Source organism: Polyergus mexicanus, unplaced genomic scaffold (assembly GCF_030449975.1).
Source record: "Polyergus mexicanus isolate NDT 795.1 unplaced genomic scaffold, iyPolMexi1.0 SCAF_23, whole genome shotgun sequence".
In the NCBI taxonomy this organism is placed as follows: Eukaryota; Metazoa; Arthropoda; class Insecta; order Hymenoptera; family Formicidae; genus Polyergus; species Polyergus mexicanus.
This window is the reverse complement of record NW_027223343.1, coordinates 235,588-261,569: the sequence shown is the minus strand read 5'-3', so window position 1 is coordinate 261,569 and position 25,982 is coordinate 235,588. Positions and strand designations below refer to the sequence as shown.

The 25,982-nt window shown below is 35.4% G+C and overlaps 2 protein-coding genes across 2 annotated transcripts; one reads left to right on the top strand and one right to left on the bottom strand.

Annotated features, from left to right (window-relative positions):
* The first annotated feature begins 446 nt into the window (after positions 1-446).
* On the top strand, positions 447-1,854 carry LOC138942662 (uncharacterized). The gene has a single exon (XM_070313053.1). The coding sequence runs from the start codon at positions 477-479 to the stop codon at positions 1,494-1,496; it is 1,020 nt and encodes a 339-aa protein (XP_070169154.1). The 5' UTR covers positions 447-476; the 3' UTR covers positions 1,497-1,854.
* A 1,785-nt stretch (positions 1,855-3,639) lies between these two features.
* Positions 3,640-16,861, bottom strand: LOC138942648 (uncharacterized). The gene is made up of 10 exons (XM_070313031.1): positions 15,937-16,861; positions 15,227-15,855; positions 13,970-14,156; positions 9,035-9,207; positions 8,677-8,739; positions 8,461-8,588; positions 7,791-8,162; positions 6,323-6,666; positions 5,923-6,189; positions 3,640-5,539 (listed from the first exon to the last, which is right to left on the bottom strand). Exons 1-10 carry the CDS (start codon positions 16,859-16,861, stop codon positions 5,094-5,096), a joined length of 3,534 nt encoding a protein of 1,177 aa, XP_070169132.1. The 3' UTR covers positions 3,640-5,093.
* Positions 16,862-25,982: the final 9,121 nt, after the last annotated feature.

Genomic DNA, 25,982 nt, shown 5'->3' with positions numbered 1-25,982 from the left:
GAATATCTCTTTATTCTCGATATATAATACGTAATACACATTCTGTTATATTCAAAATCCAGCAATAGTTATATTAATAAATTCCAAATGACATTTTAATTCATTTGAATGTATTCATAAAACATTTTATTTTGATGATTTTCAGACAGATTTTGTAACACACAACGATCAGCTACTGCATTTCATCTCAACGATCGAGTGTTTTTCAATTCGACAGTGCAAAGCAAAAAGTGCGAGGATTATTTCACGAGCATCTGGATTTATATTGTAACGGGAACTCTTATAAAAATGCAAACTTTTTTAAAGATATAAATATATGGAACAATGGATTGTAGGTGAATTATACGAATTTGTCTTGATTGAACGCAAATGTATTGAATTATATGGTATCTACTATAATCCATTTTTTTTTTTTTTTTTTTTTATTTAAAATTTGGTGCGATCGATTGCGCGCGATTTAAGTCGAACAGAAGACAATGACGGAGAATGTATACGTCATAAAAATCAAGACAAAGCCACCGTTGTCGTCTTTATATCCATCGGAGCGTCGCTACTCGGCGTCGACGGTTGGCGGCATGTCCCTGATCCACTTCATCCTCGGGGCGATATCCCTCCTTTTGAGCACCGTGGCCATGTCTGTTCCGGGTCATATTTTGTCTCTCGCATGTCTGGTACCGTCCGTGACCGGCTGTCTCGCTTGGCGACGTTGGTACATCGACCGGAACATCACCATTTTCTTCTACGGTAGCCTCTTCTCTTCGGCGATCGGGATCTTCTGCAGCGTCGTCATGATGTACGATCTTACGGTGATTTTAAACGCTGAAGAATCCCTACAGTCGTTAAAGACTCTCGACGCTCTTCATCATCCTATCGATGATTTCACGAATGATACCCACAGTATAACATTATCCAAAGGCAATCCAAAGTTCATCGAAGATCACGATTCTTCGAAAATCGACAAATTTAATAAATCACTCGTTACTTTAGAACCCTTTGAGTTCAACGTTTTTGAGGAAAGAATGATGATATCGAAAAGTACTTTCCAGGATGACGACACGATGAACATTACAGGATCTGTGAATTTAAAGGAGAAAAAAATGGCTGTCTGGCGTAGACGAGAGTTTGACTCGAATTTAAACGGACTACCGATGGTCATGAATGTTATAACAGCGTCTTGTCTGGAGGTACTCTGGTCATTGTTGAGTGTGCAAATTGCGTTTAACGGAATGATGAATTTGCCGGAGAGCGGCAATGCCATCGCTGGTTCGAAGACGACGAAATTGCCGCTGCAGAAGAGGAAACCTCCTGCACCCAAGCCGGATATCTTGAATCACGATCATCGGTTGTCGGAAAGTCTACAGAATTTCACCACTTTGCAAGATCTCGCGGATCTAGGACCGCGTCTACCCTTACCGGAATCTAGCAGAGAATTTAGGGAAAGGGTTGAGAGATTCTTGGCGAATCAGGCAACGCATAGAGTCGTCGAGGGTGCTTGAAATTAATTTCATTATGGATTTTCTATATGAATTGTAAAATATTTCAAAAAATTTTTGCTCTCATCCATTTTTCCTTAACAATATTAAAATATCTTATTTAACATTTTTATTGATATTAGATATCTCAGATATTTCTGACGTAATTGATATTGAATATTCCTATTCATATGATAAAGATAGAATATGATAGAGTATGATAGAGAGGTAGTACTCTAGCGATCTCAGCCTCTTACACCTTGTACTTTGTTATTACATATAATTCTGGCTTAAATGTATATTTTATGTTTAATAAAGATATATATTTGGTACATTTATTCTAATGATATAAAATAATATATTTTTTTAATTTTTTTGTTACATTCACATAAAGTTGATTGCAGATATATATCTCAGTGTCTTCAAAAATAAATGTCATTAATTAAAAATTTATTATTATTTATCATATCAGACTGTCATTTGCGTTGTTAATCAAATTGTTTAATTAACGTACCAATTCAAACAATGAATATATTATACTATAGATAAATCGAGCATTAACGACGTACCCTAGATAATTAATGATGTATTATCATATTTTTTATATTGAATTCTGTGCAAATGTGTGTATGTGTGTTTGTGTAGAATTGCGCCGTCTGATTAATTAAGCTTTGCTTTACACATCGAATTTTATCCGCCGTGTAAATCTCAAACATACCGTCCCGTTTAATATAAGAATGTTTCTCTGGAAACTCTGATCTACAAAATGTCACAACTTGCTTGATACGAAATTATGTGAAACATATGAATAAAACTTTATAATTTTAATAAATCGTTAAAATAGTTAATATTAGCATTAGAAACATCGCATTTGTTTCTCTGAATGATAATATTTTTAGCATATTACATATGCCGATTGTATGATGTTAATTATAATGACGATAAATATAAATTTCAATTCATAAATATACTGCGCACAGAAACTCTGATAGTATTATATGCCTCGCTATCGCTTTATGAAATTTTAATAACTCACATATGAAACAATTTGATATTGGCCAACGAGGCTTTCGGAATTTACTAAGGAGCCGTCACATAACAATACCACGTTTGAAAACCGTATTCCTTGTAAACGCTTTCCTGTATATATCTCTGTGTTTCACTATAAAATTCTTTTGCGATGCATAAATTTGAACGAGTAACATAAGAAATGTCATATATTTGCGAAGTAAATATTTTGAAAAAGATATAACAAGATAAGCATTATTATTTTCAATCATATATTTGACACATTCTCTTATACATATATGCTTACTATGCAATAAGAGATTTCCGTAATGGCTACAATTATCACATGTTAATTTGTGTGTGACGATATATAAAGAACAAGTCCTAATTTGAAGATGGATAACCGTTCGTCGCGCGTGTAGCCTTCTTCGCAAAATCATTCTTTATTCTTGATCATTGTTAAGTACATTTTTCGATGTTTGACGCGCCGGACTTGCTATGATTCCACAGCTCACTCTTAAGGTACACTTTTCATTCGCTTATTAGACGATATTAAGCTAACGTGCATAGCTACGATGTGTCCTTTATCGGATGATAAAATATCCATTTCGTTTACACGATTAACATGTTCTCTCGAGCGGGCCGATAAAGAAAATAGACAACCGACGAGTACCTTAATTAATTCGATCGATCTCTCTATATTGTCCTTGGTCCACCTGAATTGTGATTTCGGAAAGCGAGCCTTCGCTATCTGAAAACGGCGTGATACTGAAATAAAGAACATCAGTAAGAACGTTGATAACGTCGTTAACCGAAAGGTCCGGGTAAAATTCTCAATCGAGGCGAAAAAGTATGAAACATTCTATAGATATTGAGAAATAAATTAAAATTATGTATATGACGATGAAATGCAAAAATTAAACTCTCATTATAAATATAGTTTCTTACGATTACAAACATATATCGTTTGATCATTAATCGCGGATTATTGGCAAGTTATACAGCTAACATCCAATTGGCAAGAGTAAAGCACACTTTTGTACGTCATCTATACCGCATATCCAACAAAGAACAATTGCCGATTGACCGACAATTTTAACTTTACCGTATATACGCAACGAATATATATATATATATATATATATATATATATATATATATATATATAATTTCAAGTAAAAATACACTTATTACTACTACAAATGCAATAAATGCAATAAATAGCATAAAATGGCGAATAAATTTACGATGAGAGAAGTGGACATCTCCTTGTCATAAAATAATACATCTGCTCGTTCGCGGATACATTTTTAACAAACTATTCGGCTATGAAACTATGTATTCTCTTCTTCAATCTCTCTCATTCGATCTCTTTCTATTTTCTCTCTGTAAATAATTTCTTGAGTATATTTAGTACGCACTATTATTTATTACTACGAACAACACGAGCGACATCGCTTAATATGCAAAAATACACAGAATTTGTCGCGAATATTTCATTCTACGCGATTAATATTTTTATCCGACAGTTGATCGTAATTTAATACAATCGTTCAGCTGCTTCGTTAATTACAATCACTGTACACTTTACGTTGAACACAAGGAATTTTTATGTGTCTAAACTGTTTGTTTCAAATCACATTGCTCGATTCTATCGATAATCAGCATCATCTCATCACTTTATCTCATTTTATCTCATTTTATTGTATATATGTTTACGCACGCGTTTACTTTTATTAAATATATATACGTATATAACTTATATTCAACCGACAAACTTCTTACGAAAAGAATTAATGGCGGTTTATAATGGCAGTAATCTCGAGGTCATAGAAACCGAGATTCGCACTTATATTTGATGTTATCGCAGTTTATATTACTGTGTATCTTATATCGAAGTCTCTCTATCTCTCTCTATCTCCCTTTCTATTTCGATTTTTATTATATATCTTCTACGATATGATAATGATTCGTCGAAATTATTTCACTAATAACGTAGATGTAGAGTGTAATGTCCGTCGAAAAGATAAAATTAATAATTATTAAATAACTATTATTTATGCAAGAAAGTTGTAAAAGTACTCGTTACGTCGCGCGTCGCACACATGTCACTTAAAATATTTAAAAGGTACGAAACGATCTTAAACTAGTTTCATTAGAGCAACGTAGTCTGTTTCGGGAGAAGAAGAATCGATGGATGTGCGATATCGACTGATATGCATTTCATCTCTCCAGATCTTTCAGTTTCACACTCTATCGATTATAAATTCAGCGCATTAACAACTTAGCTACGTTTTCATTTTTTTTTTTAAAGCGAACTTACCATCGTACACGTTATCCGACTAGGACCTTATCTGCCAAGCTCAAGCTCTACCGTCTCTAACATTTCTATTCCGGCAATTAAGTTCCAAGCAAAACTGCAACCATCTACTTCGTTTGCAGAAAGAAACAAAACCTATACACGATTGATCTTAATTACGTATTCACAGATCAGAAACTATTGTCGCATTTTCTTCGTTACGATCTAATTATTATAATTTCACTTTCTCTCGCGAGAAGTCAGTGATCGTTTGTTAGTTTTTGCTGTCACTAAAATCTTATAAGTATCTAAGATCACACGTTCACTGGCCGCACGTTGTCATCTGATTGCTGTTGCTCACCGCTCTGCCAACCAGAATCGGGGGTCGTCGAGTCGCTCAAGCAACATTGCGGCGTTTCCTCCTCCTGGCTGTTCCTGTAGTCCCTGTAATCCCTTTCTCGCGCTCTCTCGTTCTCTACTTCCTCCCGGAAGTAACCGGAACTCGCCGGACCCTCCTGTAACTCCTCGTCATCCTTCGACGCGTAATAAGAATAACGGCCCTGCTGAATCACCTCGTATTGTGCATCGGGAGCGAGAAACGGTCCTCTGGCGTTTCTCGGCTCGTCGCTGTTCGCGTAATTGTCGACAGGAATGTCGCCGTTGTCCGCAGGCAAAGGAAGAGGTAGCCGGGATCTCTTTGACAGCTGACGCTTGCCCAACCTGGTCGCCAGGTAGTCGGCACCTTCCGAACGTTCCGCACCTAAACGTACCAAGATAAAAATAACACCCTAAAAGAGCGCATCCTGGCTTTAAAAATGAATAATTTAGACATAATATTAAAGATTATGGCGGCTCTTTTGTAAATAAAAAATATTTTTATGGAATTTGTAATAGTGAAACGTTACTCTTGTACAGATTAAAATTCACCAATTCCGTAACATTTTCTTTTCGAGAAATTATTAAAGAGATACAGAGATAGATATAAACTTTGTTTATATATCTTGTTTATATCTTTGTTTATATCTTTCCAAATTTTTTTCTTTAAATATAATATATTAATGATATATTAATGCTAAAATAACGATAAGATAAAATTCATACGACGCACGACTTGATCGTAAGTAGAACATTTTGGTGTAGTACCTTCTTTCTCCACAGCCAGATCGTAAAAACTACTCTCGGGTCCGCAGCATGAAGATACATCACCGAAATATAGCTCGCTCTCGGACTGTTTCGGGCCGGGATTCGTTTCTTGCTGAAATGCTCCGTTCTCCACTCCCTTTAGCGGCTTTCTAATTCGCCTACCTTTAACGGTTCCATCATTCCCGCCTTCGGGATCCGTGCTGTTGGAGATCTCCTCGGCATTCTCGTAATTGTCGGTGGGACGCTTCGCGGATCTCGATCTATGATCTAAACATTAATGTTCGATATTTGAAACAGACTAATTTTTTTTTTATAGCATTTAAATTTAAATTTTATTATGATATTTATTATTTAGACCGAAAATAATTTAGCTTATTGTCGTGATCGATATTTTATATACCTTCGTTATTCTCAAAGTTATCCATCCTCTTGGCAATTCTGGCTCTCGATTCGGTCATTTGCGGCCTTCTAGCAGGACTGTTAGGATCGCTGTAAGGAGGTGGCGGTCCCCACAATGGCACTGGCGTTTCCAAAACACTATAAGATGCAGTGCTTGGTGTGTATGGAACGCTCTGAGTGTTTAAAACGGAATAAGGACCACTCGATTGCGAGTTGAGGACGCTATATGGTCCGGTTCCACCCTCCACGTTGGTTTCCGTTGATCGTGCTTGCGTGTGAAAGCCATAATTCGAATCTGGACTCGGTGCTGGACCTCTCGATCTGGACCAAGGTAATCTCCATCTTCTACGAAAAAAGAATCAATTTTTTAGCTTGTACAATATTAGTAGCAAAAATGCAAGATTTTTTGCAATTTAGAAACAATTTTTGTTTTTTAATTAATTATATTACATTTTTAATTCTTCATTATCTATAATTATATACAGACACATACATAATTAATATTAATAATTTCATAATTTTTTCTTACCGTTAATTGAATTAATGTAGTAAATTATTATTTTATGTGAAATAATGTATCTAAAATATTTTTTTAAATACATCAATTTTTTTCTCAATTCAATTGTCCAAATAAAAAGAAATATATTTACGATATATTTTCCGATATTTTTTGAACATTATTTTAAAAAGCTTCTACGTGTGTGTGCTTTGATATATATTATGAAACGCATTGTATACTGACGAGATAATCGTTTTATCGATCTATCTATGACAGAATAGTCTTCTTTTGCGTGCTTGAGATTGATATCAGATGGTATATCATTGGATATAGCGTTTCAAAGAAATATCACAAAGTCTGCCGTATATTTCACAATCAACATTTACCGTGTATTTTATTGCTAGTTCGTGCTACGGTGGGCGAAATAAATTTCAAAGAGTCCATTGCAATATATTCCTGGGACTCGGAAAATTTTTCTGCAAACGCTGCAAACGTTCGAAGCCGATTGAAATACTGTTTTAATGAATGGTATGTATGAACAAATTATCGGAATACAATATACGATGCAGGAGCGCAGATTTACTGCCTTTATGGGTTTATTGCATTCCATTTTTTCGTACTGACAACATTTGTATATAAAATTTATTGATTTTATCGAATACATGTTACGCGCTCATTATTATACAATATTGCAGTCTAATCATTAAAATTTATTACATATTAATAAATCGGGTGTGTGCTAGATATTTTTATTAAATATAGACCATCATAATTAAGCTTCTATTATGCTTCCATTAAAATTATAAAAAATATTTTCTTTTTAAAAGAGAATTTTGCGCGATTGCTATTTCTAAAAATTTTGTATCAGTATGAGTTTGTTTTACGGTTTTATATGAAACCTTATAAAATCTCTCAGTCACAAATATATCGATGAAAAATTCTTTTTTTCACAACATTATTATTTTCATACCTGGAAGGTGCCATATCGGGATTCGGCGTATACAGATTTCCCGGTGTCTGTGCCCACCACGGACTCGCGCCCCCGCAATCGTTGCAGCATCCGCAGGATCCGGTCGGTGGTCCCACGGCGCCGCCCTGACCGTACAACGATCTGCATCTCAGCTCCAACTGTTCCCAGTACATCTTCTTCTTCTCGTGACTCAACAACTGGTATACCAGCATGCACGAGAATATGCAGGCCAGTATACCGGCCACTGAGACGCCGAAGAGGGCCCTCAGGCAATCCGACAATGCGCCGTGCACCGCCTCGCAGTGAGGTGTTCCCTCGAACAGTACGCCGGGGTCTCCCTTCGACTGCGGCGCACCGTAACACGTGCACGATCTGCGAATCACCATGCGGATGTTTAAGATTAATATCCCAGGAGTTTATTCGCTCGAAGAATAATATCTTAAGCTCATATAATTTAAATTATCTGAGTAAAATAAATTAAAACTTAATTTAATTCAAATTTTTCTACAAAAGTGATTTTAATTAACAGGGACGATCAAATTTTCATAATAATGAGAGAAATTATTATTGTTACATGTTATATGTCTTATAATCAAGTCATTTTGCTCGTTTATGACTATAATTATGTTTAAAATATATTAAAGAAAGGAATATGTATATACATACATACCTTGCGCGTGCGGTGTAAACGCATTCGCGAAGATTTTGCAATCGCGACATGTGAATTACCGTAGTCGTGACGGTGACGAGCACGCACACCAATGCGCACACCACTCCCACGGAACCGCAGACTTTCATCTGGAAAAGTTATAAACCCGGTTTAATAGAATAGAACGCCAATGACGCTTTTCCGCCGAGGATCGAGAAGTTTACGGGACGGACTTACCAGAAGCCCGTATCTGTGCTTTCGCCTGGCTAACAGCATTGTGAAAAGACCCATGAGGATCAACTGAAACGATAAATTCATTATTCCTTCTACTGAATCGGCAAATCTTCATTTTCAAATATTATTAGATATAGATGGATAAACGGATAAATTATGTATTATTAAAGGGTTACGATAAATCTCTCATAAGATTTAAAAAACTGATTTGTATACATATGACAGCTTTACAGCTCTGTATAAAAATTGATTTGCTCGACGATATAATATTCGATATATCAATTTTTTTATACAATCGTCAGAATAGATATTATACACGCTAAGACAATCGTAACGCAATCGATCAATTTTTGTCTCTCACCATAATGCCAGGAATGTAAGACGGCACGGTCTCGAAAAGAGCTAAACTAGCCGTGTGGGCCGACAGGACCGCGTGCACCGCCAAAAAGAGGCTGCCGACCGCCGCGCTCAACCCACCGCAAAGGCAGCAGAGGACAACGTACTTCTTGCAGCAGCCACCTTCGCCGCTGTGACCTGCAAAATCGACCCTCGTGAAATTCTAATTACTGCGATAAAAACATTCCGCTCGCGTGCTCGGAATACTAATGTCTTGATAACAAACGTAGCAAGATTATGCCGACTCTAAATCAAGCGTTTGCGCTTTTTGTTGCATTCTCTCTCTCTCCTTTTCTGTGTATGTGTGTGTTTTTTGAAGGCTCAGTGATCTAATTTATTTTTCAGAATCACGACAAGCTATTCTTATATCTTCAAAAAAATTGACTCGAATCACTAAATTATTTTGCATTGTCTTCTCATAATGTTTCGGATATGAAAATGAAATAATATATGCGGGAAATATTTTTTCGGCTATTGATGAGACGCAAATTGTAAATTCAATAGTGTCAAGGAATGCAATTAATTTCGATCCCGTCGACGATGCATTATCGAGACTGAATATCAATGTGAGTTTGTGGCTAATCGCAGTCTGCGGATATATTCGAGGAATTTCGGTCGCGGCACGTTTCTCATTGTGACCAGATCAGAACTACGGCTGTTAGGTTCTCACGCGAACAATCATTATCCCGCTAACCGAGGATCCAGCACGGCTTACTACTGCCGTGCCCGGATTTCTCCTGAATAGGGTCAATGGTCCTACAAAGGACAACGTTTGAGGTCATAAAATAGCTCCAACAGATACACTAAATAATAATAATTACAAAAAACGTTAAAAGGCCAAGATAAAAAAATCTTGTAAATTCATATATCAAGAGAAATTAAAAAAATAATACAATTTGAATACAGCCAGTACGAAAAAGTGACGGTTTAATTTCTCCTTTCGAAGATACTGAACGAATCAAAATTTCGATCGTTTTCAACGCTTATCGCGCAATTCTCGTATGTATGCTTTGAAGACTCAGAAACTATCATATTATATTTTCGTTTATATCGCTACCGCGTTGCGGAATGCTTACGACGTTGCTTTTGTAACATTCAATGCAGCTACGTTACTCCGTTTGACGGCATCCGGGTTCGACTTGCATTATCAAAGCACCCTATTGAATCCGGTGCGTCGACCGTTATATTGAAAGTCCTCTCAATAAATTCTCAATTGTCAATATTCCTCGTAGTTTTGAAAACAGCGTGCTAATATTCCCAAAACCGTCGCCAAAAGAATTTTTTGATTTTTTAATTCGTATATTGTCGATGCACGAAAAATATTCAGAAATTTAAATGCAAAATTGAAAATCGCACAAATGTGATTAAAGATTCATTCATAAATGCTATTTTATAGAGACCAGAAGATTTTTTTACAAGTTTTTGTTCGCGCTTTTACATCAAGAAATATATACAGGATAAAATTCGGCGGTACTTGTATAGATAGAAATTCAAAACGATTTTAGAAAAGAATTCGCTATGGTTTCTTCCAAATGCGAGATAGAATCTTTCAAAACGCGAGTTTGAAAGAAAAACTTCGAGCGTGACGCGTATTCTGATCCTAATCTGCCGTTCAAAGGCGGGATACGAGATTTACGGAGCGGAAATTCTTAGGGGGATGAAGTCGAATAAATCCTTTAAGGAAAATTGCTCCTACGATCTAGTCTCCCCTCGGAGGACGAATTCATGCTTCACAATACTCGGGACAATAATCAGAAATCAGTGACATCGTGGTAGGGGAACGTACGCGCATTCCAGTTTGTGAAACTCACGGTTGGAAAACTGGCGAGATCTGCGGGTTTCTTTTTTTTTTTTTTTTTTTCAAAGCTAACAATGTCCAGTCTTTTACCTGTCGCGACACACGCTTACTACCTGCGTGATGTTGTTTACCTTCGAGAAAAGTATCGATTTGAATCAACGCAAAACGAATCAGGTACCTACAAAAAATTTGAATTCTTTTTTCTTATGATTTTGCTCTTCAAAAAAAGACTTTAAAATATTTTGCTTCTCGCTGATGTGATAGAAACAAGAGAGATTACTTGAAATCTTTCTCGTAATTGAAATAAATATAATAAAAGAGAGATTTATATATTTTTTATATTGTATATAAATTTATATCGTATAAACGCGCGGATCTGATCTCGCGACATCCTCGCGAAATTGAACCCATCTATTTCGAAGCGCGCAGCTAAAAATATTTTATGGGTGACGTATAGTCAATATGTCGAGAACAATCTTTGCCGTGGTAATATTCGATCTAATAATACAGATCGGTTCCAGAACAATAGCCGTTTCAGAGAATTCGCGATGCGATGTTTATCTAAAGAAATATAGACAAAAATAGAAGCTCGACATTATAACAGGGATACTAAAAAAAAAAAAAAAAAAAATCATCCTATCACAATATCTACGATAAATCATAAAAAATATGCAATCAAGAAACTATTTGCAAAAAAATAATTTTACATTTGCTTTCTCTTTAGCATTAAAAAATAATTGTAGTAAGAGGAATAATTTCAACAAAACAATTTTTAATTTTAAATTAAATGCGATAAAAATCTAGCGCGAAGTGCACGCGTTGTTGGAGCGAGGCAACCTTTGACCTTGTCTCAAGACGCAGTGTCTATTAATAACGAGTGCACAAAGGGAGCGCAAAAAGGGGAGGCTGATAAGCGAAAGGGGTATCTCAGCGTACCACAGGGATGCGGATAATGCGGCCTCGGAAAGTGCGCGTGATTCGTCGGATACGGCAAGTGCGAATGCGAGTGTGCCGTCATCGGGAAGGGATAACCCTGGCTGTCCATCTCCATTTCCGTCCCGAGGCGGCAACGCACTATCTGGAGCACCGGATATCCATCCATCTTCCTCGTCTCGCTTCGCGCCCGCTCCCGACAATCTTCAGCGATTCCGCGGGCTTATTCCGGCGTTTTTATCACTTGCTATTACGTAGTTGCGCTGTTGATTCTTCTTGTATTAATCAGACTATTCTTTTGCCATTGATCTTTTTATCGAACAGTTTTGACGACAATTGATTTTGATGTCAGATTGGAAATTAGAAATTAGAAATTTTATTTTATTTAGTCGATTCTTCGAAGAGGTAAAAATGTGAGAGTGAGATGTATATCAATATACAATACAAACTGTTCAGAACTCTCTGCATCGAAATCCAATATTCGTGAGTTATCAATTATAATTACTTTGAAAGGGATTTTTTGTTTCATCTTATCACGATGCTAGTTTTTAAAATTGCATTGGTTAATGATATATATATATATAATTATTATTTTATAATATAATTTTAATTCTTGAAGTTTAGCTACAAATTTAATCATCACATCATCATATTTTTGCAAAAATTGGTTATAATTACCTACATTTTTTCTTTTTTCTTTTAGAATCTTTAATACTCAAGATTATATTATAACAAATGATTATATATATAACAAATGATCAGATGATTGTATAAAATTATATATTTTCGGATTATATGTGATAGAATTTTATGTATTGTATTTTTCAATTATATCATGGATGAAAAGAAAATCGTATTTGCACTATAAAATAATTGATGCTATGCGTAAATAATGTTTAGTTTATAGCAGCATTATTCGACATAATAAATACCCCGTTGCCGTCATTAAACCACACATGTCTGCAATATTCCACACGGGTCACGTGTTACGAAAGCTTGCCAAGGTCACCCGTTCATCGTGCATTTCCGGCTGCGTCAACCCACTTTCACCATCAATGATTGTCATCGAAAGTTATTAGCAACGTTAGCCCCCCGTATTCTCAATCGATCGTTATTCGATGCTAAGCCTTAAATTGTCGAAGAACATAAAAACGATCTTATATCAATCTTCATTGTCTATTTTCTTTCGAAACGTGAAAATCCACTCTCATATCGACGATCGCGTACTCAGGAGAATTTACAATCGTCGGGGGCGGACACGTTGCGATATGTCCCACAGGTGGCGGCTTCCGTGTTGTTTGCCGAATCTACGACATCCGGAATATGATCCAGTTTGAGTTTCTTCCACGTTAACGGAGAGATTATCTCGGACACGCGTAGCGCGTAAAAAAACCCGACACGTTTATAGCGCGCGATCGTCCGCCCGCTCTTAAGTCGCTCGCAACCCTTGGCAGGAGGGATCGTTCTACTCTCGGTTGGTCCAACATCGACTGGTCGATATACCCCCGGGATGATTCGAGCGACCCGTCGCGGTCGGGGATTGAAATTCCGGGGGAATGCACCCTTCGTACAAGCGGGGTAGGAACCTAACCGCGTGTAGTCGTCGATAACGCGATGTTCGCGACTGATAAGACGCGAACGTCGCGCGCCTCCTCTTCATCCGGCTGATAGTGCACAGTCGTCGGGATGATTGAAAAACAAATCCGGCACACGGATGGAGCTACCACCCGTCTCCAGATTGCGCGGCGAATTTTCAGAGAACGTCGCCGTGTCCGACATTTCAATCTCGAATGGAAATTAAGTCACCGATATGGAGCGGAGTGTTAACGTCACTCGTATCATGAATCGACGGGAAATATACATATCGCGTCCATAAAAGATGTGTATAATTTTGTTTTATATTATTAACGTAACTTGATAAAATTCTCGATATGCGATTATTATAATATTGTATAATATTATACAATATTATTATTATAATATTCACAAAAAAATACATCTTGCAATAATAAAATTAAATACAATAATATTTAATAACTAATAAAAATAAATAAATTTTAAGATAAATATACATATGTTCTTGCATTCTTTATGCGAATCATATAATTATCGCCATAAATGAAAATTAAATATTTAAGGATATTACATGCAAAAAAATAAGTTACTTACATTGACTGGCAGCAGCCGTCTCGTAACGTCTCGTTGGTCTCGGTGGTGGACGTGGCGGAAGGGCTGGCGGTTGATGCGTTCTCGATGCCACCTCAATGCCTGCATCATTCTCATCTTCCCCTCTGTTGTTTCCTCCGGGTTGTTGCACCACATGGCATTGACACTTGTTCTTCGTAGGGGCTGAAACCTGAAACATCGAAATACTTACGTTAACTCGGATTAAAAAGATTTAATGCGTTCATCGCGTTTGATAAAATAATTGATACAAAAGCACTCTTGGTTGGAAATCTCTTTTATATCATCTGATCGATGATGTTTAACAAACAATAATATTATCTTAGGTTTTTAATTCTGTTATTTCTTCCGAATAATAGGGATGATGATAGCGCAGATCGATATAAATCAAAATATGTAGCTGTCGGATTTATTAGCTGTAAGATTTAACGAATCATTAAAGAGTATTAATTGCGATATAGTAATAATCAAAATTCCTGTAATTAATTTTAGCACGCAATGAAAATGTCCCCTGTTAGTATCGATAATGTCAATGTGTGATTTAGAAATATCTCCATTCCTTTATCATTGAATATATATCTCTTGAAAATCTCATGATTTATCTAAATTTTAATGTTAATTACAGATAAACGCTCGATATCAACACTTGCGGATGAAGAAAGCCTAATGAGATACTTTTCGTCGTATTGGCGACGAAATTCGAACATTCCTGCAACGGGCATCGATCATTAATCATCCGTTTGCGCGCTGCATTTGGTCCATGGCTGAAAATATTTCCCGATATAAGCTCTAAGAGCAGAATCGTTGCTTAGTACACGATTTATAGCTTCTCGCGTGGCCGAGACACGGCGAACGTAACTCAAGCGTGCGCGGATAGAGATATGGCGATTCACGAACATGTATTTTCTGAGATGTGGCGGCAAAAACGCGGCTAGGAATATACGAACCGCTGGGCGAAACGATGGCATAAGTCATTCTCCTCATCTGGCGAAGCGCGTGGAAAATTTATGACAGTATAATGTAATTAATTTTTCGAAATAGTTATTTTTTTCGTAATTATGTGGACGAAGAGAGCGAAAAGAAAAAAAAGATTCAAAATTTTATTAGCTCGTGTTACTGTGTATTTGTTTCGTATTAAAATTTCATGTAGCAAAATAATTATACAAAAAAATAGTCACAATTCTTACGTTCGACTGTGAATAATTAATAGGGCAAATGATAATATATTGTAGATTTGCATACCTGAATGGCGTCGACGCTCATAAGAGATGCATTTTTGGTGTCATTCTGTCCGTGCGGATGCCCGTGATTATGCATGTGTCCATGAAGATGCCCGTGATGATCCAAGCTCGAAGGCGCCCGATCTCTTGGCCTAGTATCGGAATGATTCGTGTGTAGTTGGTGCACCGGTTGCAGGTGATGATGATGATCGTGAACGTGGTCCAGCCTGCTGTGAGTTCTAGTATTGGCGTTCGACGACGACGATTCGCACGATATACCGGAGCTGATGCGATGATGATTTACACTGGAATGACCTGTCAGGCTGCCCGACGAGCTGCCGCGATGATGACCGTCCAGAGGTGTCGTTGACAGACTGCTGTTGACATTGACCACGTGTCGGTGCACCGTGGGCGAGCCGCCGTGATTCATCATACTCGAATTCGACGATGCACCGCTTAGAGCACTGGAAACGCCGTGATGATCGCTGGAAAAGGCTGGATTCGAATGATGAGTTAAGCCAGGACCGGCGCCAAGTCGATGATGACTGCGTGGCGAGTTTACATGGTTTATTGTGGCCGTGATAGGCATCGATGTTGGATGATGATGTCCAGTGGGAGTGGTAGAATTGGTTTGATTCATCGAACCGGAACCTGCAATGACAATGCGACATTCTACGATTATTTTACGAGCATAATAATTAGTATAATCATCACGAAGAAGAAGATACGAACAAGATGCGCTTAATGAATTAGATGTTCCATGCATATGGCTGGTGAGATTAGTCACTAGATTTCCGTGATGATGTCCGCTCATTCCTTGCGTGTGAGCGTGATGCGTACCGGATCCGTGATGATGAGCGACGTTCGTCTTTGCGTTAGCATGATGATGATGCGTGTGCTGACGCTGATGTTGCTGGAAGCCCATCAAGCTCTCGGCGGCGTCGAGATTCGAGTTGTTTCTAAAGTTATCAGTGTGCTTGTGAATGTGAGCGTGTATGTCACCGTGAAAGTGTCCGTGAACGCTACGATCCACCGCCGCCGATTCGTGATGATGCTGATACGGATTTAACACCTGTTGAACGTTCTTCAATTTGTCCTTGCTAGAGTTTTGCTTCTGCGGCGATATGCCACTGTGGTCTTCCAACTCCTTACTACTCGTCTCAAGTAGATTTGATTCGGCTTCTAGCGAGGGACTAGGACTCGAGGTCAAACTGTGTTGATTCTCCTGCAGACTCGAGGTTTCCTGGACCCTTCGAGCTGCCTCGAATGCCAGATTGCGTGACAGGTCCAAGTTACGCGGACTACAAGACAGATTATGCCCGTGAAGCAATAATATCGAGTTCTGACTGTTCACGGATCTCGGATTGGGCGATATGCTCGCTTGGCGTTCAAGTAGATCGATATTTCTGGCATTGTCCAGGCTGATCTGCTGCGGATTATCTTGATGAGGACTCTCCAACCTTCGTATCGGCTCGAAAGCGCTCTGTAAAGTTTCCAAACTTCGCGGGAAATCTTGATTATTGGAGATCCTGGTGCTGCCCACGTGTCTTTCCGTTCTGTCTCTCACAGGATCCATATTGCCAATTGCGGAGCACTGACAAGGATGCTGCGGATTTTCAGGCGCATCTAGATCGTTGATCAATTCTGGTTGGGACATTTTAATACCTGGAATAATATGTATAAAAGAGATATACAAATTAGATTCGTAATATGTGAATTTGCATTATGAATTTATTCGTAAGTTAAAATATTATTGCAATTTTCAAATAAAATTCTAATAATGAATATCTTTCTCGAGGATGCGATTTATTTCTTGAAAGAATCTATTTATGTTTATTTGTGTTTGTTATTTCAGAGTTGAATCTAATTCCATATCTAATTAGATGAAAGCAGGTTTCGTTACGATTTTTAAATAATTAATAACTTTTAGCATTTTCATTAAAAAACATCCTGAAGATTAATTGACATGATAAAGTATAGTGTTCTATTTTATTTTTAGAAGGGTAACGGGAAATTATATTAGTCGCAATCGTACAATAAATAAGAGAAGATTTGAAAGAAAATGCTCGTTAGATGGATTTCCGTTTTACTTTTTACACATCGCTCGCAATGACTCCTGCTGATTTGTAATATAGAAGAATTTATCAAGTGCAACGAGGCGGGACATCAAAACGAACAATCTCTCATTGCGATACACGCGCAGTTGGAAATCGTTCGACGTATCAATCCGGATCTAGATGACGGATATGTCAACGCTGTTGCTGCCAATCCTAGTTTCGAACTATCACATATGCGATAGTAACAAACTGTATCCGTTTGAAACCAAAAAATCTAAGCTATCGCTAAATAGATCATTTTTTTATTTGACATGCTTTAATTCGATATAATATGAAAAAAATGCATTAAGAGAATATAATTAAAAAAAAAAAAATAGGCAAAGGAACCGGCACAGTAATAAAGTGCAAAATTATAAAAATATCGCGATGGCATTATATCTGTTTCCAATCTGTTCACGAAAACTTTATCATCATCACTATAAATTATTAAAACTTTTTCGATGACCTCTCACCTTCAAATAAATATCTTCTAAAAAACTAAATCTTGGTCTATAGTTCTCGATATTTTTATAATTCTTTGAAAATAAAAATACTCTTTTGATGATCGATTGTAATTGCAGACTTTAAGAACGCGCTGAAGCAGTTAATTATTCGTTTATCTTATTAAAAGATTTCAATCGTAATAGTAGGTTCACTAAACACATAATAGATTATTATTCAGGTAAATGTAGGGAAACTATTGTGTGAAATTAATTATCTCTTTTTCTCTTTCTTCCTCTCTGTATAATGGAAGAATTATATGTATTATGATACGAGCTCAGTTAAATAAATATTTTAAAAGCTTATTATTAAACATATGTAAAGAAATGTTATATAAATATTTCACAAGCTGTAATACATTAAAAAATATATATTACTTAAAATTAAACATTTATATCCAGTAAAATTTTCTGTTTTTTTTTTTTTTTTTTTATTATAAGAATTATTTGATTGTAATGTTGATGTCGATATATCATGCGAGATTTCTAAATGAATTTCATTTCACACGTATTGTCTCTTCATATAAAAAGTCTTCCGAAAATTATGAGATCCGCGAAGAATTCGTCTCTTGCGAAACCGATTACGCTGCGGCATCACGTCGGGCCCACCATTCGAGATACCGGCGAGCATCTAGCTGCTATAACCAGTCCAAAGTAGTCTTTGTAAGTACCAGTGACTCCCGACCGCTCACATTCTTCGTATCTCGTTATACCAGCGCAAAGACTCCGAAGGCCACGGTCAAGTTCGATGCCGATGGCATGTGCTTGGTCGCCGCTAGCTTTTTCTGTCATTCGACGATCTCGCGGTAGTCGGCAAGAATGGAAATGTTTTCGTGGCACGTGGATTTAATTTCGTTTATCGAGTAAGGTTCTCGCTTAGAGACATTCGTCGCTTTTATTCGTCTGCGAAATCACCCGCATGCTTTTGCAGGAAACGCTTTCATAAATTCGATTTAATTCAATCAATTTGATACGACGAGCAAGAGAGTGTCTGAAAATATAATTATCGATTCTTGCAACTAACAATTCATGCAAATTAAATTCATCACTAGAAAAATATTACACAATGTATATTTTAAGATGTACAATAAAATATATAAATATTTTTCAAATAAAATTCAAAGAGTTTCAGTCACTTTTTAATCTGTTCTTTTTTTTTCACGCAAACAATAATCAAATATGCAAGCCTCTCCACACTTAAGAAGTCAGGTCGCTCTTCCGTGGCGCAGTTGCAACACCGTGAGAAGAACTGTGGCGACCTTTCCATAGACGGTATACGGGCCCTGTGTTTCGCACGCGTGTTGCGAAATCGCACGATCGTGCGCTCGCGTTATAATCCTGCCTTAATCTATAGCGAGCGATCGAATTGATCTACAACGATCGGCCGAACTCACCTGCGCGAATTGTTTTTTGTGCCGCTGAATCCTCTTATGATTACTATTGTAATCCGACGGCGTTGCGTCTTCCGCGTGCTCGATCTGTGCACGATGCAGGGATTCGATGTATGATGAAACGACGAGCTTCGTTTCTCGTTATCCCTCGGCAGTGACTTCCTGCGATCCCGAAGCGGCGCATTTTTTAATGACGTGTGTCCCCGTCGTTTTTCTCTCACTTCACTGATTATTAATCGGCTCGACGTCTAACGAGGTTGAAACGCTCCCTGAAGCATAAGGGCCCAGGCGGTCTTGCAGAGAAGGGCACGGTGGGCAGGAAACGGTGGAACAAAATGCAAGAGTCCCGAGAATTCTTTCGTTAATGACGATAAGATTACACTATTAGTCAATTATTTCCCTGAAAATTCACAACGGAGCCGTAGCAGACACGAAAAACAGAAGATTAGTCATTGATAAATGTAAATCGTCATGGATCGCTGATGATAAACGGCACAAAGAGGAGTTCGAAGACAAAAACCGTTAGACATTTAAAATTGATCTCTTTTACAAGCACCTTTTAACTTAGCACAATTTTGCGCACAAAGTTACCTATTGAATCCAATATTAAGTCTTGCAGTTCTATTTTGCAATAAATCCTTACGACGGGCTATTTCTTGAAGAGCTTAAACTGTCGTGATCATTGCACACGCATATATTATTCGCAACGTATATTACGATGTCATGATAATAATCACTGTAATATAATAAAACACACGAACAAATTGCAGATAATTTCTCTTCTCATTTTTAGTTAACAAAATTTTTTAGTTAACGAAATTGATTCACACACTATGCCAGAATCCAAATACGATCGACAAAGCAAAAAAATAACTAATTTCTCTGGTAACTTTAACGAAACTCCGAAATCTCGATGCAATTTGCACGTTCGTTGGATCGCGATGGTTGTGAGGCATACAAACGGAGGAGAAACGCGGAGCAGGATATCGTGAGAGACTGTTGGAGCCTTCCACCTTCACTGGCAGCCGTTCTGCCTTGGAATGTGCCTTTGCCCCCTGTTCTCCCCTCTCTAGTGGCTAGAGGGGCCCAAGGGCCCCGACTGTTACGCGGCATCTCTCTCTCCTACTCGCAGCCGGCCGATTCGGTTCTGGGACCGATCGCGTGGCAGGTCCACCTATTCTTGCGAGTCTCAAGCTGACTCGATAGGTAGAACATTCTATTTGATTCGACTGTTTAAAGCGAACTCGAAAATGTATTAATTTTTTCCTATTAGTCCGTCATATATTATTGTTATTTAACATTTTGTGAGTCTTTATAATTCTATTATTAATTTTTTACTGTTGATTGTTGAACATGATAAGTAATCACTTTATTAGCAAATACATTTTTTTTATCAAAATTAGCATTTATCGTATAAAATAAAATAAAACCGATTGCTTTATCAAAATGATGCAATTTGTTAGATTTTTCTTACGCTTTCTATAAATGATAAATAAATTTATTTATTTTATAAATTATCAAATATTATATCAAACATCTAATTGGATTTAATATAAATAGGATAAATATGTAAATATTTTTCAAATAAAAATACCAAATTTTCTTGTTTATGTTTTATGATATTACAATAAAATGTCATTTATAAAAATATATTAAGATTCTTTAAAACTTGAAGAAATATATATTAAGTTGTGTGTATCAATTATTCTACCTGTCTAAATTATTTATTTCTCAGTTTATAAAGCTTCAAAATAGGATGTACAACAAAACGTTATCTCTAGTGCGCATCCATATATTTACGATGGTTTCAGTTTGCCTTCGGGAAAATAGAAAGGTATAATTTTCAAGGAAATAAAATAGATCTCATAAAATTTAATACATCTTCCATTCTCATTCTTTCGCTTTCCGGTTTTTGTATGGACGGTCTCACAAAATACGTTCTCGAAGATAATGGCAATACTCTTGTCTGTATTTTAAGTAATCTTGTAAGAATATGGTAAAAATCTGCTCAGAATTTTCATCAAGAATTTTTCAAATTTATTAAATAGCCCTTCTTGAGAGATAAAAGATTTAAAAAAGTAACAAATTGTTTGACAAATTGTAATAACGGATGGAATCGACATTATTTGCAGATGATAATTTTTAAAAAACATATATGTTTTTATTAAAACAAAAATGTAATTATTATCCAGAAAGAAAATAAATTTAATTTAGTAATAATTATTTAATATATATGATATATATAATTTTCTCCTATACATTTGCATCTAAAAAATATAAACATAATATATATTTTTTGCTTTTTATTTTAAGAAGGAAAAATTTAAGTTTGTAGTGGGAATTATCCGTATCCGGACTTCTTAAGGAAAGAATTTGACATAATATAATGCATATATATGTAATAGATAAAATAATACGATGTATAAAGAGATACGATGTAAGATAATATAATATACTATGTCTATCCTAGTAATAGAATGATGCTCTCCTGACAACAGCTCGTTTTACATAAATATTCCACGCTCGAAACAATGGGATGCCATGGGTAGTATTTACCGAAATAACATGGAAGCGTAAACGTTATGGACTCATCCATACAAACAGCCGTTGAATGGGCGTTTCTCAGCCAAACGTAAAGACAATAGGAGGCATGATCATATACTAAGCATGATGCCGCTTCTATAAGCTTTTTGTATGTACATGCGTATTTTTACTACGTACGTACATATGCACATATACTATATTATCGTAAATCTCCCTCTTTAATAAACTATTCAAACCCTTCTCGATTAATTTTTAGATTATTATAAGAGCTGTGCGTATTATTTGTAGCCCACACAAAATTCAATTCAGGGAATAATTAGATTATTAAATAAACTTAGAATTAATTTTATTTACTTTTTAGTTCAAAAAATTTACTAGAGATTTACTAGAGATTTATTTTTTAGTTAACAACATTTATTAGAGATTTACTAGAAATTTGTAATAAAAGTATATATATATAATAATTGAATATATATATATATATATATATATATGTATATATATATATATATATATATACATATATATATATATTCTATTTTTTCATCTCAAATTTCTATTTTTATTTAATCTGCAATAACTCCATTCTGTTTGCATCGTATCCAAAAGTACACGTTATATTTTAGAAAAATATATTAATTATTTTTGTCATTTAATCAATATAATTATTTAGCGACTACCAAATTTAGTCCTAAATTTATTGAAATCGTTTCGCGTTGAAATCGTTGTTCGTGCTTTTTACTCGGCGAAATTATTGCATCGTGTATGAATCTATATCAATAAAGTGTCACATACGACGCTGAATATTGTGTTAATTAGACTGGCAAATAACTGCATTTTTCCTAGTGAATTATTCGTTTACGTATGATTTTTGAACACATCGATACGTTTATTTAATGCAGAGTTATCGAATTAAAATCAGTCGCGTGATTCGCGCTACATGAAAAGCTCATCAAAAATAACAAATAAATTGAATGGCCGATATATATATAAACTTATAAACTTATTCAAATAAATAGCAATAATTAATTATTACCATGTTCATATTATACTCATTGTTTGTCCAAGATATTCGTTCCGCGCTTCGCAACAAAACTCGCGAGTCTGCGCATGCGCGCATCCCGCGGTGGCGTGACATATTTCGCGGACCTCGCGCCTCGAAACGGACGCTGTAAAATCGTTCCGTGTCATTCGCGCTCTTTACTCGATGAAAAAATTGCATATCGCGTATAAATCGGTGCTCAAAATATCGCGTGCGAAACCGGGCATCGTCATAATGTGTTAATTAAGCTGGCCAAATACGATTAACCATGTTACCGTGATCGCGAGTCCGTGATTTTTTCACGCGTGATTCTCGGATCATTACGATGCAACGCTTATCCGTTCCTTAACCGCAGAATTATATCGAACGGATATCGATCGCGTGATTTAGCGATCACGAAGCACGATGAGAATGGATGACAATCTCGGTAAATTTATTAAAGTAAATCATAATAATTATCATGCCGTATATCCAAGGTTCCCCGCGACGCGTGAAATTGTCGCAAGTTACGAGCGATCCACGCATGCGCGCCATATTCATCCCGCTTTCGCTGGGGAAAACGGCCGTTGCAAAATCTCTCCGCGTGGTGCGCGCTTTTTTCGGTTGGTAAAAGTGCATCTCGCGTGCAAATCGGTATCGAAAGTCGTGTGCACCATTTGTGCCCGTTGTCCGGTACAATTGCCGTATATTAATTAGCCGTGCATAATCGCGATTGATCGCGTTTTCGCATAATTCACGTCACACACGAAACGCGCCGAGTACGGTGAGTGAATAAACGATCGACCCCGCCAGGGTGAATCAGTTAAGGTAAGTGAAACTAATTACCCATTGACGCGATAGTCGAGTAGATGTGTGAAGTACAATCGTGTCGATTCAAAATCAAATGATCTGACCTTATTAGTCAATAATGAACATTGAAGCGATAACGTGAACTGTCGTTACGGTATTAATTAACGCGCGTATTATTAGCCGCATTTTCTCGATTGCCCGATGCTATGATTCGATCTCAAATTACATCGAGATTATCAATATCCATCGGGATAATTCTTGCAATCATCCTGTAATAACAATCTGTTTTATTAAACTTGAAAGCACATATTTTTTATTAATAAATATGTATAATAAATATGTAGAAATAATATAACTTGTATATAAGTTTTGTATAATTTTTTTTTAATAAGCCTAAATAAATAATATTTTTTAGAAGTTGATTTAAAAGTTGTAAAAGTTTATATATAACGGAAAAAATATTATTGTGTGTGTATATTTATTTTATTTTAATATATATATATGTATATACAATATATTGTATAATTACAGGTAATTTATCTCAAACGTTTTGATAACGATACGCCAAGAAGATTCGTCTGTAATGCGTGATTGCAATTAGATGCCATCTCCACCTGTATCGTGACACGATAGTCTTGAGACAATATTATTTCAAGTAGAAATAGACGCCGATAAAACAGGTACGAGAGTGCTGCAACGGAGTTCTCGGTGAGTAAATTTATTCAATTTATTTTCTTATTTGCAATGATTTTTTTTATTTTATTATTTGGAATTGTTTGAACAAATTGCAATATTATGCATTCCAAAATGTAATTGGCTTTACAATGCTGCAAGTCTGTATATTAAATTGAGATTAATATGATAATCAAAATGAGAGAATATTTTTTATTAATTTTATTTATTCAAATAAATAAAAGATGTATAATAAATGTAAAAATCCAACGGATATTCATAGTTTGCTATAAAAATAGAATTTGATAAATATATAAATTTATTTTATAATATATTTTTATTATTTATTAATTATAATAATAATTTTTGCATAATAAATATAAATTTATTTTATTACTAGTATTCTTACATTGTGTCTACACAATACGAAGTATTTATATCGTAAAATATTTGTGCATAATGATTAATAATTACCTATTGGCAGTAGCAATAGAGAGTTTGCATTAAGTAAATTTGTAAACAAATAATTTTATTTTACATTAAACAATTTATCAAAAGTTTTGATGTAATATCTTTAAGCAATTATATACTTTGACTAATTACATCTTTACATTACATCCTTATAATTGCAACAAATATTTTACATTTAACACGTTTATTGTTATTCACGCGCAATATAAAATAATTTTATCGATTTAGTTTTCCATTAAATAAAATAAAATATATGTATGTCACAAATATTTTGATATCAAAAAATGAAATTAATTAAATATTTCCATGTCTTAACATATATATACATTTTTTATACTTTATTACTTTCTAAATGAATTATTTTTAATTCATATGTGATATGTGATTTATTCAGCTTTGGATTGTGTGAATGAGTATCAGGTACGTAAGAAACAAATCGTTGTAATTGTTAGGAAATTTTATTACTATTATTTATTTATTACTTTTTTATTTTTATCTATATTATCGTCAGAAACGATTCTGAAATTTATGGTAGAAATATTCAAAGCGATATAATATACGTATCGCTTTGAATATTCTACCATGAATTTCTCTTTAATAAATTTTTTAAGTCAAAAAATAAATAGAATAACTCGAAAAATTAATTAGAAAAAAAATTTTACGGTAAAAATATTCAAAGCGAAATATATACATATATGCATATTTTTTGAATACATAGTTGTGTTTACATACACAGCTAATTTCTAAACTATATAAATCTCGATGCTTTTATCGTATCATTCAAATACATGCGATTACAATATCGCGATCGCTTATATTGTATTAAGACAATATATCGTCTTTAAGTTAATATGAATTATTAATGACCCAAAGTGTATATATACACATTAATTAATTAGATAAGACAATTAATTAAAATTATACTTGTTTTATAAATGGAATTATTTTTTAAAATTTAATTCACGATATTTTTTACTTACAATCTTTTTACGACTAAGAAATGTTATGTAATATAAAAAACTTTTCACACATAAAAGATACACAAAATATAATATAAAATGTAGACTGTAGGAGATTTTTTCAATGGAAGGCATTCATATTTTCATTGCATCTGGGAGAAAAAACTTCACAATGGTCTACGTAATTAAGGGTCAAAAGTTTTTAGCTTCGTTAATTACGCGAACATTTTAAATGACGCTATTATCATTCCAGAAATGCTGCTAGCAAAACGCTATGCGTAATATAATTTTATTTCTTTTTTACTGAAACATTT